The sequence below is a fragment of the Anabrus simplex genome, chromosome 1 (assembly GCF_040414725.1).
Source record: "Anabrus simplex isolate iqAnaSimp1 chromosome 1, ASM4041472v1, whole genome shotgun sequence".
Classification (NCBI taxonomy): Eukaryota; Metazoa; Arthropoda; class Insecta; order Orthoptera; family Tettigoniidae; genus Anabrus; species Anabrus simplex.
Genome location: NC_090265.1, coordinates 605,547,252 through 605,565,328, shown reverse-complemented (window position 1 = coordinate 605,565,328; position 18,077 = coordinate 605,547,252). Strand labels below are relative to the sequence as shown.

Genomic DNA, 18,077 nt, shown 5'->3' with positions numbered 1-18,077 from the left:
GCTGTAATTGCTTCTTTATCTGATCTTTTACTTCTTACTATTCCAGATATATCGTTTTCATATTCCCTTTACTGTCTTCTTCCAGTTTAATTGTAAATTCTTCTCAACTTTTCTCTTCTTCTTGCCGCACGATTCTCTTGACTTCCAACTTCCTGTATCTATATCTATATTCTGTTCCAATTTATTGTTGTCTATTTGTCACTGTTGATTCTTCTGTCAGACTTAGCCATTTTTGGCTTCATTCCTTTTCATTATGGCTTTTTTTCACTTTATCATTCCACAAAGATGTTCTTTTCTCTCTAACTCTTCTGCTTGTTCTTCCACATATTTTATCTGCGCTACCAACCAGACTTGTCTTACGTTCATTCCATTCTTCATTACTTTTCTTTGTGTCTGTTATTGGTTTTTTAGCTCAGATTTCGTCTTGAAACTGCTGTTTGACTTCCAGATCTTTCAATTTCCTATCTTTAATTTGTGTTTTTTTCTTCTTGTTTACTTTAATAATAAGTTTGATGACTCTTAGGTCTGCAATGAGGAGTCTGTGGTCACTATCAAGGCTCTCACTAGGTATCACTTTTAGAGCATGCACATTTCTCCACTTGGCCTATCTGTGACGATAAGGTTTACACTGATCTATACTGACCATCCTAGCTGTATCTCATTATCTTGTGGTTATCCTGTTTCTGAAACCACGAGTTCTTCACCAGAAGTTGGTTTCATGTACATAGATCAAGCAGAAGTTCACCCTCCTCATTCCTCTTACCAAATCCATATGGACCAATAATTCCTTCATAATCTGACCTATCAATTCCTACCTGGGCATTAAAATCCCCAATTATCAGTATGTTCCCTTCATCAATGATGCCCTCTAGTTTTTCTAGGAAGTTTGCTTTTTGTCATCACTACAACCATGCTGGGTAGCATAAACTTGGATCACAGTTTGGGTTTCTCCATTTAGGCATATTTTAGCTTTGATTAATCTCTCATTGATGAATGAGATATCTGTTACACTATTGATATCTTTATGGAGTATGAAACCAACTCCATTCCTCGCCACTGCAGGATTACCACTCCAATATAATTTACATCCATCCTCTAACATTCTTGTGTTGCAACCTTTCCATTTGGTTTCACTCAACCCTAGGATGTGAATATGTCTACGGTTCATTAAATCTGTGATTTCGTTGGATTTTCCTGTTAGAGTCATAACGTTTAAGGTTCCAATCCAAAGCTTGTTTCTATGATCCATTCTTCTCATGCATCTAGAATGAATGTCGAACATGATGTAGTCATTAGTTCAAAGAGTACTTGAAGTATTGTGGACATTTCAGAATATGTTTCTTTCCGAGGCTCGTTTTTGTTTTGAAAGCAACTGCACTGTACTCCTGTACTGACTTGCTAGTCCTAACGTACTGAAGGATTTTCTTTCAGGGTGGTCTCCCGTAACCTTTGGCAGTCCCCTGCCTCACTGCAAGGCAGCAGCTGATGAATTTATGTGTTATTTTCCACACAAAGGTATCATCTTATCCAACCTTGTAAGGGAAAACTCCTCTGCTCACAACTATTGGTTTTCCCTTAGTTTGGCTGGTTTGGTATTGGCCACCAGACCCTCGGCCAGGCAGTCGCAGGTAGTACCGTCTACTGTTGCATGCTGTAGCAGAATATATTCTGACTTGACGTAGTTGTAAAATCAAGAAGTAACTGACGAAATTATGTGAAATCACGTTTGGATTCTAGGAGCATAATGAAATATGATTTTTAAAATGATGAAGTCTCTCATCCATCCTACATATTATTTCAACATCAGAATATCTGTGTTTAGTTATCTAATTGGTAGTTTATGTAGAGCAGGTAAATATATTGATGTGGCTGCCATTCTTCTTTCCTTGAAATGAGTATACGGGCATTTTGTGGACACTGCAGTGATGGTTTTATGGATCCCAGACAGTAATGTTGATAGTGAGTCATTTTCAACGTACTGTAATATATCCGACAAACTCTGACTCCCAGTAATATGGAACCCATGGTATCTCTGTATTTTTAAGACTGACGTGTAAATTAAATATGTAGGCTATGTCCTACTTATTCAAGTGGCAGGATTTTTTTCCAAACATTCTTGCTTTGGCATACAGTATTTAATATCTGTTTTCAGCAAAATCGTAACTCTCATGTTTTGGCATACAGTATTTAATATTTTTCAGCAAAATCGTAACTCTCATGTTTCTTGTACATATGTAAAAACAAAATATAATGTTTTGCTTCAAATATGCTGTCAACTACTGTTTGGTCTAGCTTTATTGCCGAAAAGTGGAAATAAAATTTAGCAAAATTATTGGAGAAATAACGTAAATTTGGCGAAAAATAAACCAAAATGACGTGTTTTATATTATGAAATTAGGCAAAAATTTTCACCACAAACAGGTGCCTCTAATGATATGTTGCGAGATTGTGGTAGGTAGGCTAGTAACATGGTTATTTTTACTATACGACTGAAGAATACTGTTAATTCTTTAAGTTATATTAGGTTGTTATTATTTTAATGTTGAAGTGGAAGTGTACATAATATTTACCTTTTACCTCAAGTAAATAGAGTTTAAGTAATGTCACTGTTTATTGTCTATGCTATTATGTACAGTATTGTGTTCTGTTTGTGCATTGGCTTATCTTTTCAGTTTGTATATTACATGTTGTTCATTAGGATGCATTGTTTTTCCTTTTTATTTTTACTTGTATGCTTCAAATTTCTTTTCTGTTCTTTGTAAAAAATTACTTTCTTGGCTGCATGTTCTCCAAATCTTTTATTTATCTTAGTTATCTCTGATTTTATAATCGAGTAGTATATTTTTCTGCTACTTGTGCTGCATTTATTTAGTACTTCAAAACAATATTGTAATTTATCTTTGCAATAAACCAAAAGTAGAACACAGTGATTCTAAAAATAATTATCAATTCAAGAACTTCAAATTAAACATTCCTTTCTAGAAAGGAGAGTAAGCAAATGTCTCCATAACTCTTGTAGCATTCATTCTCTGGATAGCGATATTGTTGCACTACCGGAAATATTCAGCAACATGGGAATCATCTGTGATGTCCTGTAGCAGTTCCCCAATTTCAGAGACAAGGTTCAATCGGAACACCATGACCCAAATGTTTCAACAGCAAACTTGCTGAAAACATAATTATCGATAATGCATCGATATGTATTCCACTTCAAAAGAACAGCTGATGCCATTGCTGACCCAGCTACTTTAGGGGTGGTAGGTAAATGTGTAGCTGCAACAGTATCCAAGCAAGTTGCATCCAACATTAATTATTTTCCATTCTTCCAAGGTGTGGTTTATAACCCACCAGGATGTTTGCCATCGGATTGACTGGTTCCTGTAGGTTCCAAAATAGTTGTAACATCCGCAGATGTCAAGGCTTTTTCGATTATATCATTTAAGGAGAAATGTCTGGAAAACGTTCCCGTGCTTTCAGGGCAACTTAAAACTTGGTGTCTAGTTGATCTGTAATGATACTGCAGATGCATATATCTCTTCTTATCCTGTAATTTACATGATTAAATGTAAAAGAGGGCCACAAGCCCTAACTTCACTGTTGCTAAAGACTCAAATAAATAAATAAATAAATAAATAAATAAATAAATAAATAAATAAATAAATAAATAAATAAATGTTACTTCTGAATTTCTGGCTTAATTCGTTCAAATTATTTATAAGAAATAATTCTTTTTCATTGTTAAACATCGAAGGGAGTCTTTACCCCAACATTTTATCATAAAATAGTAGATTAGTCTCATAAAAGTAACTGGAATTTAAAAAAAGATCTCAGTGGTTTAAGGAACTCAAGTGTTGCGTTTTTTGTGCCAGTGAGTGTATAAGTGAAAAATAGCGGTTTAAGGAATTGAAGTGTTGTGTTTTTTGTGCCATTGAGTGTGTAAGTGAAAACTATTCAATGTCTAAGCATGTTTCCTGCTTTTTCCTGTCAGCTGGTGCAATGTCACTTAATGGTGGCTGGTACCCTTTACTGTGGCAGGAATTTGTCTGTGAATTCAATAAGTAAAGGTGAATTTATACCTTTTTTGTAGCTACCTAACTAACTAGGTGCCAAAAATATTTATACTGTATTTGAAGTTTGAAGTTTATATTGCATACTGTTAGCTTGTCTGAATATTCTTGGGTGGGTGAGAACTAAAAAGAGACTGAAGTGACTGATTGAGGACTGAAAATTAAATGTGAAAGATAATAATGCCAATCAGATTAATACATTTTTGCTCTCTTTTGTCAAGGTGAACGTCCTTTCCAGTGCAATTCTTGTCAACGTTCGTTTAGCAGGGGTGACAAACTTCAAATGCACCTACGGATCCATTCTGGGGAGAAACCGCACCGCTGTCAGCAGTGTGATTATGCCACTGTAGATAGTGGCAGCCTACGTAAACATATGCGAATACATAATGATGAACGCCCATTTAAGTAAGTGTGATCTTCAGAATAACTCGAATATTTAGGAAACAGAACTGGAACTCGCATAGACTTTTAATATTTTAAATTTAGTCTCTAGGGAATTACAATATACCTGCATTCTACGAGAAAAAGAAATACATTTTTTTATCATTGTCAGCTTTTTTTAAATTAGTTAACAATTCTACAACGTGAAAAAAAAAAAAAAAGGTCCACTACTCAATATTTTAGAAAATTTTTACATCAGTATGGATCAATATAAGAACCCATCCCTCAACTTAAACGAGATAAATGAAAAAAATAACGTAATATGGGAAACTTTTATTCCGATCATTTGTAGTAAATATCAGGAATATAACAACTCACAATTGTTACACTCTGTTTCAGTCACCGCCCCCATTATTCCGCACACTCCCATTCCCTCGCAAGCCCCACCCCATTTCCCCACTCCACTTCCATGCAGCAATACGTCTTGCATCTCGACTGCAGGAGCAAGTCAGTCAAGAGCTGGACTCCGTAGTCAGAGAACACAGGTGATACAAGCGGGCCATGTAATGTAATTTAATTTTTAATTCTTCATAACTTAATCTAAATATTGTTCCTGTTAGTCACCATTTTTCAACCTTAATTTGATTTGTATTGCCCACTTTACAGACTAAATTCAGACGGTTCAATAATGCTTATGTATATCAGCCCATGTTGGAACACAACAACTAAGCCAACAGTCTATGGATACCAGTTGAACTACACCAAAGGACAACAAAACAATGAAACAGAAAGACCTCCAGCTCAAGACTGTTTTAACAATCAAAATTTTACATTTTTTAAACTTTCATCATGCTTTTTAAAAAACTTTTTAACAAACATTTTATTGTGTGCGTTTCCTATGTTTTTGATTCATTTTACATGTCTTACTGAGGATGTCCTAATGCTGGGTCGAAACATGTCTATTTATGTGTGAATTTTAGTCTTAATTGGATGTAAAGTATATAGTATTGACTATGAGGATTAAAAGTTTTGTACAATTTTGTAAAAAGTTCAACCGTCAATACGGATTTAACATGAGATTCATAGTCTGTAATAAGCTTGAGTTAGCAAACATGAAGTTTACGAGGGAACTGATTGTACTGTATAAACAATTGGGTATAATGTAAGGAAATATTCTTAATGAAGATGTAATGGCCTGATTAGGAATGAATGCTTTGAATGTGTAGCAGTTGGCTTAGACAGTGAGACCAAATAGAAATGGATGAGGAGAGGTTACAGGAGACTAATGAGGATATAAAGATACAAACATTGTAAGCCACGTGAGAAATATGTGTCTTGTGTTGGCAGGACATGTCACACAAATGGATGATCTGTGAAGCTGATGGATTTTGTCCCCTGTAGAAAGAGATCGCTGAGCAGACTGAAGAAAAGTTGGATTGACAGATTACATGAATTTCTATGACAGTTGGGAACAATTGGCAGGAAAGAGCAAGATATAGGACACAGTGGAGGAGATGCCTTGTTGCTATGAACCATCCACTAGTCTTACTGCAATAATACTAGTAATAATAATGTAATGATGATGATATAATGAGGTTATTTAAAGAGGGTAAGAGAAGCAGAAGGAAAGGCAACCAAACAACTTGGCTATATGGTTTGGGGCACGTAGCTGTGAGCTTGCATTCGGGAGATGGTGGGTTCAAACCCCACACTACCGGGCAAGTGGCCATAGGGTTAGGTTCATGTAGCTATTAGCTTGCATTCGGGAGGTAGTGGGTTCGGGTGCCACTGTCGACGGCCCTGAAATTTCCCATTTTCACACCAGGCAAATGTACCCTAGTTTAAGGCCAAGGTCGCTTTCTTCCCACTCGTAGCCCTTTCCTCTTTCCTCTCCCGTCATTGGCATAAGACCTAAAATAAATTGTAAAAAAGAAAAAAAACACTGTCAATGGTTTCCCATTTTCACACCAGGCTGTATTTTATTTAAGGCCTCAGTCACTTTGCTGGCATATTCTTGATTACATCATCATCCAACAATGTGATAAGAAAGATGTGTGTTGTATGGACGGTGACAATGTAATGACATTCTTTATGGTGAACGTGAGATGCTATAAAGACCAGCATAAGCAAACCATGAGGGATACCAGTATAACCCCTCAGACCTGAAACTCTTGCTGGGGATCGCTCACCTTGGCAGATGCTGTGAACTGTCTGAACAAGAATGTTGTAGACACAAAGTCTCAACACAATCTTCGCCAAGCCCAGCCTCGCCCTCCACCATCTATAAATTGCAATATGTGTGGATGCATGCTTTGTGCAAGAATTAGTTTGTTTAGTCACCAGAAGTTTGCTCATAAATTGCATTAAGTGTGAAGTGATTTTTTAAGGAGGAAAATTATATATTTGGAATCAAATAACAGCCACCACCGCTTACTTTTTGTTTTGTTTTTGTAAAATCTGAAGCCATCTCTTTTCAGTTTCGACACATTTAATTTATAATTGTTAGTCCCTTCCATCTGCCAAAACTACCTGAAATAGAAAACATATGGTAACAGTATTATACCTAAAAATGTTAAGTTATTTTTTTTCTTTCTATTACGATGAACTTTGAAATTAGAGATTCAAATTCCAACATCAGTAGTGTGAATTCTTGAGGGGCTTTTAGGAGTTTAATTCTTTTAACATAAATGTGTTCCAGAATTCACAATTTTTCTTTGAACTATAGTTTTTAAAAAAAGATCCATGTTGGAAACCTCACACAAATGTCTTCTGGTAAAAAAAGAAACATTATTTCTTGAGTAATACTAATCAACAGTAAGAAGTCAATCATATCTTTCTGACCCAAGTAGTATATCCTTTATAATAATCTATGTACTTGATATATTTTGTTTTGATTTGTTTAAATTTTGAGTCAGGGACAAAAGATCTAATAGCTTACTGCGGGGCCGATGACCTTAGATGTCAGGTCCCTGTAAACAACAAGCATCATCATAATCATCAATAGCCTGCTGCAAGTGGTATTCATATTCAGTTAAATATATCACTGTTTATGTTTGCATAAATAAGCTGTCTATTTGATATCACATTTGATATTTCATATAGTTAAACAAAAACAAGAAAAAGCTAATGATGCAAATTTAAAAAAAATTATGTTTGTATCAAACTGTGAAAAAGATTAAGGTATTGTTTATCACTATTGACTATTTGATATTAAGAAAGTTAAAAATAAATACCTAATAAATATATTTTCACAAAGTACTGACAAGCAAATGCTCTTTGACTTTCTTAAGAAATTAAAATTTATCAGCGCTTTCCCATTTTCTGGTTCTTTTCAATAGGAAATTACGTCGTTTAGGAGTATTATGGGTTTGTTTGAAATATGTTAACAACGTTAGGTTGTGAATATTAATTTTTGAATAATTTACATGATTATTTTCAGATGCACTGAATTCAAATAAAGGAATGTTCTTTTTGTAATGTTAGGATTTTATGCAAAATCCAAATTTAATTATATCAAGGTATACTGTACTCCATATGTATATAAGTTTTACTGACAGATATTAAGAACATTTGCTCACTCATACACGCACTGTTTTCCAGGCTCTTAATACAAGAAATTTAGTAAGGCGCCTATGCATTTCTTTCAATATACATAGGTATGTTTGATATAACTACAAGATATGTTACATAACATATATGATTCTTTGTATCACTACAAAAAATAATAAAAATCAGACACATATTGCAGTGTCACAGTGTTAGCATATCTAACATGTTTCACTCATTTTGTTACTAATTGATAGGATTTTGATCTTTCCTTTGAGAAACCACTTGTTTGTCATCTTTCACTTGTAAGTAATGGTAGGAACATCTCTCTTCAACCACTAACAGTAGTTTGTAAGTATGTTACTATTCCATCTGCCGTGATATTTGCTTTCAATTTTCTTGTAATGCCGATGGAATTTTTCTCCTTGTTCTCCTCTTCAACAACTGTTTTGTGGTTTGCATCATTTCTGTTACCAAGCAAATTTCTCACTTAATTTCTGAGAACTTTTAATACTGAAAGTTCTGTTGAGTGCATGTTATTCTCAAAATTAGCATCAGAAGAATGTTCTAATACATGGGCCATCAAAGCTATCCTCTTTTGGAATTACTAATGCCTGGAAATCAGTAGTCACTCATTGAGAGGACCATTCTTAAGAATTCTTACTTATTTGTAAGGAATAATAATAATAATAATAATAATAATAATAATAATAATAATAATAATAATAATAATAATAATAATAATAATAATAATAATAATACCCGTGTGGGGATTTACCAGTTACCTCCATCGAGCGCGTCCCATTGGAATTGGGGAAGCTCGCTGGCTCTGCCGCCAGCAGAGTCAGAGGGTAGTAGGGAAATAAAATACCACCGTGAAAAAAAAATTGGTCCCTTGCCAGGGTTACGGCGAAGACTGGTAAATGACCAGAAGCCAGAAGACATCTTGAGGCAACCTCTAGGGCTAACAACCCTAGTTGTAAAAGGGTGGGTACCCGTCCAAAGCAAAGTCAAGTCAAAAAGCATGATGGCACAACATTTCAAGAAACATACCCCAGGGGGTAAATCTTCGGATAAATCCCTCGTCGTGAACGCCACGGTGCACGAGTCTCGTTCGGATTCTGGGGGAGACTCGACATCATGCAAGAGACGAGTCGGAGCGTCTCGGTGTACCCCGAAGAGTCAAAAACTCAGGCCAAAATCTAAAACCTTTTTAGCAACTTTCAACATAAATTCACTTAAACAAACTGGCAAGCTGAAAACCCTCACCAAAGCTCTTCACGAAAATCAGATATCCATAATGGCCCTACAGGAAACAAGATACCCAGATGAAGAGATTTTTGAATCCGAAGGCTACCGATTTTTCAAGAGCAAAGCGCAAAGAGGAATCCTCAATGGAGCTGTGATGCTTGGAACTGCGTTTGCTGTTAGAACCAAGATCCTTAAATCGGTGCAAATTTTGAACCTGTGAATGACAGATTGTCTATACTCACAATTAAATGCGCGAACAAAACGTACGCTCTAGTTAACGCACATGCTCCTACAAACGATAAGAACAAGTCTGATCCAGACGAAGTTGATAATTTCTGGGACCTACTGGATGAAAAATTAAACAAAATCCCCAAACACCATGTCAAGCTTCTTTTGGGTGACTTCAATGCCCAACTAGGTCGTGAACAGAAGTACAAGAAAGTTATAGGAAATTACCCTGCTCACAAAAGAACCAATCCCAATGGCAAAAGACTGGTGTCCATTTGTGAAAATCACAACCTGCAGGTCATGTCGACCCACTTTCGCCATCTACCCAGAAAGCAAATGACTTGGCGTTCTCCCGTCCAAACTCTCGGAGAGTTCCAAATTGATCATGTTGCAATCTCCAGGAGAAACAGCCCAGAGATTATGAATGTCAAGGTAAAGAAAGGCATCAATGTGGCCTCAGATCACTATATGTCTCTTATCAAATTCAAACCAATTCCCGCAAACACAAGAAAGACAACCAAACAAATCACACGCTTCGACAATGATAAACTTCGGCAAAGGGTCGAGGAGTTCCAGGAGAAGGCTAGACCAAATGACTGTGACTTTAACAACGCCAAAAGTCTGCTGGTTGAGGCCGCCAAAGACGTCGCAGAAATCAAGAGAAGCAAAAAGCATGCCTGGTGGAATGATAAGTTAGGCTTGTCCCAACTGACGAGCCTAACTTAGCACACGAGGGCGAAACGCAGGCAACCAAGAATGAGTTAGCTGGATAATTTATAATGTCCAATAACGGACCATTATATTGGTATTATAAATTTACTCATTCAGGACAAATATTTTAGGTTCCCTATGGGAATCAACATCTACATCATTTGATGGCCAGGCAGGCATCTATTTTTGGAAATTGAGACATAGCTCTCATAGTGCATTGGCACTGCTGGTGGCTTCAAATAGCCTATGCAGTGACCTCCACGGTATGCACTAGCCTTGCGTCTTGGGTGGTGTGCTAAGTCCCAACTGACGGGCCTAACTTAGCACACGAGGGCGAAACGCAGGCAACCAAGAATGAGTTAGCTGGATAATTTATAATGTCCAATAACGGACCATTATATTGGTATTATAAATTTACTCATTCAGGACAAATATTTTAGGTTCCCTATGGGAATCAACATCTACATCATTTGATGGCCAGGCAGGCATCTATTTTTGGAAATTGAGACATAGCTCTCATAGTGCATTGGCACTGCTGGTGGCTTCAAATAGCCTATGCAGTGACCTCCACGGTATGCACTAGCCTTGCGTCTTGGGTGGTGTGCTAAGTCCCAACTGACGAGCCTAACTTAGCACACGAAGGCGAAACGCAGGCAACCAAGAATGAGTTAGCTGGATAATTTATAATGTCCAATAACGGACCATTATATTGGTATTATAGTTTTGGGTAGCGACATCTGTTAGAGAATGTTCAAACTTCTTGATACGGAGCAAACAAACACAAATCAAAATAGACACAGTTCAGAACACTTCAAAATTTACAGTAGAGACATCTTCCGAGAAACTTTTGATTTAATACAGATTTTAAAGTTCAGAGTTTCTCCTGTAGAGAGGTTTCAACTGGCGCAATATTTGAATTCGTGGCGTGGAGGTGTACCGCCCGGTACAACAATAATAATAATAATAATAATAACACATCGTTACACAGAAAAACATTTTGACGTAAAGAGGAATGATGATAAATTACACAAAATTAAAATCATAACAAACAGATTAACAAACATGACGGCTAAGAAAGGATAGTGTGGAAGATGGCTGGGAACCATATCCAGGCGGTGGAAGGTATTGGCATCTTTTTCCTTCACCTACCAATCACATTTACGTTTATTTTCTCCAGTGATGATTCAAAATTAATATAGTTTACTTAAATTGAAATGAAAGCTCAATGATCCACAAAATTACACCTTTTAAAATTGGAAATAAGTCAAACAATAATTACATTGATTACCCAGAAGGTTGTCCGACTCGTTGGCTGAATGGTCAGCGTACTGGCCTTCGGTTCAGAGGGTCCCGGGTTCGATTCCCGGCCGGGTCGGGGATTTTAACCTTCATTGGTTAATTCCAATGGCCCGGGGGCTGGGTGTTTGTGCTGTCCCCAACATCCCTGCAGCTCACACACCACATATAACACTATCCTCCACCACAATAACACGCAGTTACCCACACATGGCAGATGCCGCCCACCCTCATCGGAGGGTCTGCCTTACAAGGGTTGCACTCAGCTAGAAATAGCCACACGAAATTATATATATTATACCCAGAAGGTTCAAATTCAGACATTCTACTTCCTACAACTTTAGGTCGGAACATTTCACACATGGCGTAACGTTTAAATTACGTAGAACTGTTGGAAGGAATAAAATTTAGGTAACATAATACCGTTAAGAGACTATTCATAGAAAATAAGGAAATACATTTAAGATAATTATCCTAGTGCAGCGCACTTTTAGTAGGCAGCCTCCTCAAAAACACTTCTGAGGAAGGTGCCTGTACTAAAAGTGAATACTTCTAGGATTACGCAGAACTGAGAGACAGCCCCAAGGGGAAATTAATGGATAATAATTACATCGAAAGGCATTGAACACACAATTTACGAAAACAACAAAATGGGAACTGTCTCTTTACAAATGTGACGCGACTTACCGAAAAGGCTAAGGGCCGATTGCAGAAACGGCATTTAGACGATGTCTACGGTTAAACAATGCCTAAGTATGGCTGCCGCATTGCAGAGACGTTATTTATCACTTAGACACTGTCTAAAACCGATGTTCAACCGGTCATGTTTAAACACTGCCGAGAGAACTGTTTAACCTCAAATGACAGGGGTGAATCACAGTCAGAGGTTATGTACCGTGAAATATGTAATTTGTAGTATCATGCTGAGACGATTTCGGGAAGAAAGGTTAGTCCGACGGCCTCTCTGTGGGTCGCCCGCTGCTAAATCGCAGCAATTCGTTTAACATGCACGGGGAGATAATCATAAAATAAGGTTTTGCTTTACGAGAGACTTGTTTCTTGAGACTGACAAAGTGACAGTCCGGTAACTGTCAACTTGAATACAATTCTTGGCAACTGATATATTTTATTATATACATGGGGTAATTTCCATGGAATTATAGGTCACTTTGACTACATACATATCAGAATTACATGTCCCGATCGTCTGAGGGCTGTCACATACATCAGCCGGGAGAGATTCACTTATATTTACTGCCAAGTAAACACACATAATAGTGAAAACTAAAAAGTAGGTTGTATGGGATTTTTATATATATAATCGCATAGGTTTTCGGCAACTGTCAGACAGGAAAAGGCAAGTGGTGGTGATTATCGTTTAAAGAGGACTGGGGAAGAAGAGCCGTGGCCATAATAACGGCCCTAGTATTTGCCTGGTGTAAAAATAGAGAAACTACGGAAAACAATCTTCACGGCTGCCGATGATGTGTTTCGAATCTACGATCTCCAGAATGCAAGCTACATCTATATGGCCCGTACAACACACTCGGTTACACATTACTATTGCTTCATCTTCTCTTCGTCGAAGCTACTGTATTTATGAGTAAATTACACTCAGTGTAACAACGCTATAATGAAAGCTACACTTCTCCGTACGGTGGCGTGTCGCTTTAGTGTCGATAATATTATGAGATTTAATTTGCACCGAAAGTGATACTCTTATCTGCGGGCAAGTCATGCTCAGCCATATTTGAGTAATGTGTAGGAAGACAAACAGCTGACTGGCGTTCGGCGCGCGCACCGACGAATTTCATTGGTTGCGACAAGCAAAGAGTTGCATGAAAGATACTTCTGTCTCCATTTTCAAACCAAAATTGAAACTTTAAGGGATGTATAGTTAAACATCGACTGAACATTGTTTAATGTAACAAAGGCTTTTCAGTCTGTCAAACACATAGCAAATACAATGTAAATTAAAACTATAAACATATCTGTAAAACACACACTAACATACAAAGATTGACATGTTTCGTTCTACAAGAACATCCTCAGATTCTATCATATCACTTAAAAATAAGCTTATATATGTACAGTATTGTTTACGTAGCATAAACTTGTCAATGATAGTGAGATTAGTGATAACATGAAACAGTAATGACAAAAAATATATATATATATATATATATATATATATATACAATTATTAATATAATGAAAAACTTACGTATTTTTCTAGACTGCCGATGTTAAGTCTGTTGTCACCAAACACTATTTCAGGACTGTGGTCATGGAAAGTCTGTGGTGAGCCACGCTGCACGTGGAGAGGGGAGGGCAAGACAGGGAGGGGCCTTGTAGATCGATGTGGATCTCTCCTATTGGATGATTAAATCGAGTAGACTATAGAGTGGAGAGGGGAGGGAGATGTAGGGCGGAGCGGCTGGAGCGCTGTGGAACTTTCCATCAACATTGGAGGGGGGAAAGATGATATTGACCTATTTCATGTTAATTGTACCTGTATGTAATATGGATGAATGCAAATTATTTTTTTTTACAATACGTGAATAAAGTAAGGAACGGTATTATTATTATCATTATTATTATTATTATTATTATTATTATTATTATTATTATTATTATTATTATTATTTTATGAAAAAAGCAATTTACCTTCCGTCAACATTGGAGAGGTGAGAGATGTTATTGACCTTTTCCATGTGAATGTACCTTTATGTAATATGGATGAATGCAAATTAATAATTTTAGGTGAATAAAGTAAGGGACGTTATTATTATTATTATTATTATTATTATTATTATTATTATTATTATTATTATTATTATTATTATTATTATTATGAAAAAAGCAATTTACCTTCCATCAACATTGGAGAGGAGAGAGATGTTATTGACCTTTTCCATGTTAAATGTACCTTTATGTAATATGGATGAATGCAAATAAATAATTTTTTAGGTGAATAAAGTAAGGGACGTTATTATTATTATTATTATTATTATTATTATTATTATTATTATTATTATTATTATTATTATTATTATTATTATTACGATAGAAGCAATTTAATGAGTAGGTGTTTTCAGATATTATGTGAGTAGAGCGAATAGTGGGGGGAATTATTTAAATGTGTATACTCATTCAGGTTATTGGCATTAGCATTTTTTGCGACGTAAATTTTTATTGCTTCTTTTATATTCAAAGGTTTACTTTTATTTTCGAAGTGTAAAATTTTTAGATCAGTGTTGATGTCTGTGAAATGGTGTGAACAGTCGTAGATGTGCTCCCCGAAGGCTGAATGCCGATTATATCTGATCGCGTTTTTTGTGTTCTTTGTATCTTGTATGGAAATTACGTTTTGTTTGACCTATGTATGTGGCGTTGCAGTTAGGTTCTTGGCACTTGAGTTCATACACTCCTGACTTTGAGAAAGGGTCCTTTTTGTTTAGGTTGCACCTGCTGAAGTGTCTCTGTAGTGTGTTATTCGTTCGAAAAGCTACTTTTAAACTTTGTTTCTTGAAAATGTTAGCTACTTTGTATGTGTTATTGTTAACATAGTTGAGAACCACGTAGTTTTCTTTGTCGTGTGTGGTGCTTTCCCGGCGACTTTTCTTATGTTTATTTAATAGTTTATCCACTGTGCCTGGAGGATGGTTGTTTTCTTTCGCGATTTGTTTAATGATTTGCATCTCTGCATTGAAATCTGTTGTGCTCATTGGTATGGAAATAGCTCTATGTATCATTGTATTCAGTCCTGCTATTTTGTGTGTGTATGGGTGGTTTGAGTTGTTGTCAATAGTGTGCGACGTCTGAGTGGGCTTTCTGTATACTTTGTAAGATAGGTTGTCATTATTCCTGTTGATTGTGATGTCTAAATAGTTTATTTTCTTGTTATTTTCTGGCTCCATTGTAAAGCTGATGGATTTGTGTAAAGAATTTAGAGTGTTTAATAACTGGTCTGCATTAGTGATGTCATTATCATATATGCATATGACGTCATCCACAAATCTGCTCCAATGTAAGATTCCTTTTGAAAGCTGGCCCATTAAGAAGATGTTTTCGAAGTTATTCAGAAAAATGTTTGCTATTATACCTGATAACGGTGAGCCCATGGCTAGCCCTTCTGTTTGGCAATAGATTTTGTCATTGAATGCAAAGCAATTTTGGTGTAGTGTTGTTCTAAGAAGGTGAATAATTTCTTTGCTTTCTTGTAGCGAGGTGTTTTCTTTAAGAAGGTTTTCGATAATTTTAATGGATTCATATATTGGTATGTTGGTGTACATGTTAGTGATGTCAAAGGATATCATACGTGTGCTCTCTGTTATTTTAAGTTTATTTAATTCTTTAATTAGTTCTAGGCTGTTTTTAATTGATCTGTCTCCTTTAAGTGAAATTTTCTCTTTTAGAATGATGTTCAGTTGTTTGCTTAAATTGTAACTTGGCGCATCTTTAAAATTTACTATTGGTCTAATGGGACACAGCTCTTTGTGTATTTTGGGCAGGGCTCTTAGTGTGGGGAGTTTAGGATTTTTGATGATGAGGCTTTCTTTTTCTTGTTTTGGGAAAATTAAGTCTGTTTCCTTGATAGCTTGCTTTATTTGGTTTTGAAATTTATTAACCGGTATGCATAGTATGTCTTATGTATGTCTTATACATTGTTACTGTACTGGCTTTAATCACAGACATATTCATGAATTTGGACTTTTGTTACTAAGTCTATATCAGCGCCGGGTCGCAAGAAGATTGGTAAACAGAATTTAATGAAAATCGGTATGTAAAGTCGCTACAATCTAGGCCATAAATAATTTTATTTACGCTGAGTGAAATGGTAGTTTAGAGGAAGGCCTAAAAGTTAATTATGAAATATTTATGTTATTAATCGTCCTATCTTGATGAAAATCGGTATGCAAAGTTGAGAAATAAGTCGTTATAATCTAGGCTATAAATAATTGTATTCACGCTGAGAAAAATGGTAGTTTAGGGGAAGGCCTAAAATTTAATTCTCAAATATTTATGTTATTAGTTGTATCTTAATGAAAATCGGTATGTAAAGTTGGGGATTAAGTCACTATAATCTAGGCCATAAAAAATTATAGCCACGCTGAGTGAAATGGTAGTTTAGGGGAAGGCCAAAAATTTAATTCTCAAATATTTATATTGTTAGTGGTCGTATCGATAAATACCATATACGGTAACTAAAGTTATATAGTATTAAATTTCCGATCATGTATGTCTTATACATTGTTACTGTACTGGCTTTAATCACAGACATATTCATGAATTTGGACTTTTGTTACTAAGTCTATATCAGCGCCGGGTCGCAAGAAGATTGGTAAACAGAATTTAATGAAAATCGGTATGTAAAGTCGGAGAATAATGAACTACAATCTGTGCTATAAATATTTTTTTAAAGATGTACTAATATCACAGATTCGAAAGAAAACTAAGTGTGAAAGCCTACAATATAGAAAGCTCATAAAATTGATTAACAATAACATTACATTGACTGCTGCTTGTAGTGATGTGCTATGTCTCTTCTGTTGCCACTCATCTCCGATAGACAGGATTACTGCTGCGTACCATATATTTTTTAAAAGTTGCTTTACGTCACACCGAAACAGATAGGTCTTTTGGCGACGATGGGATAGGAAAGGGCTAGGAGTGTGAAGGAGGCGGCCTTGGCCTTAATTAAGGTACAGCCCCAACATTTGCCTGGTGTAAAAAAGGGAAACAACGGAATGCCATCTTCTGGGCTGCCGACAGTGGGGTTCGAACCACTATCTCCCAGATGCAAGCTCAGGGCTGAACACCCCTAAGCACATGCCAACTCGCCCCGTCGTACTGAGTCTAAAAGCTTGCCTGAATATTGGCGGGAAGTAGCTGGGGAGTTAGATAACTTTTTTCTTAAGCATGCCATTCCTCTGGTTCATAAATTTTTTGATACTACTGGTATGTAACACACTGGTTCATCATAGCATTTGAGCTATTCAATCCCTACTCTGAGGCACTGATTGGAATGAGCATTGTGCATATTTAATGGAATAAGGGCAGAGGAGTGTTCATGGCTGTCTGCGGCCTGGTCATTCCAGCTCTGGAACTTTGAACTGTTATTTCAGCACTGTAGTACTGTTCGTTGAAAGTGAGAAAATGTGTGGTTTTTCATTTGATTGAGTGTTTTATATGATAACATTCCTTTTAATCACTACACTCCTACTGACATTTTTGTAATGACCTATGTTGACTTCTGTTAGGAAAACCACGAAGTCAGTCTTTCTGAGAAACCCGTAGCGAAGCACGGGTACATCAGCTAGTGCAAAAATAAAACACAACAACACAGTTATAAAACCGGAAGCTACATATGCAGCAGAAACACTTTTTCACCTGAATAAACATTCAAAGACTGACCAACTTAAGAAAATTGAAAGGAGGATTGGAAGGAACTGCATCAACAAAAAATACCAGGAAAATGGACAGTGGCGGATAATACCTAACAAAGTCGTGTACAAAGAGCTAGAACCCATTACAGATAGTATGCGTAAGGGGAGACTGGAATTCTTTGGACATATCATGAGGATGCAGGATTCG

General features: G+C 36.4%; 1 protein-coding gene across 2 annotated transcripts in view; it reads left to right on the top strand.

Moving 5' to 3' along the window:
• LOC136857194 (zinc finger protein 64) overlaps positions 1–18,077 on the top strand; it is a 127,738-nt gene that overhangs the window by 51,686 nt on the left and 57,975 nt on the right. For both annotated transcript variants that reach the window (XM_067135654.2, XM_067135653.2), the window contains exon 4: positions 4,289–4,472. In XM_067135654.2, coding sequence (XP_066991755.2) covers positions 4,289–4,472 — 184 coding nt within the window. The remainder of the gene's footprint in view (positions 1–4,288; positions 4,473–18,077) is intronic.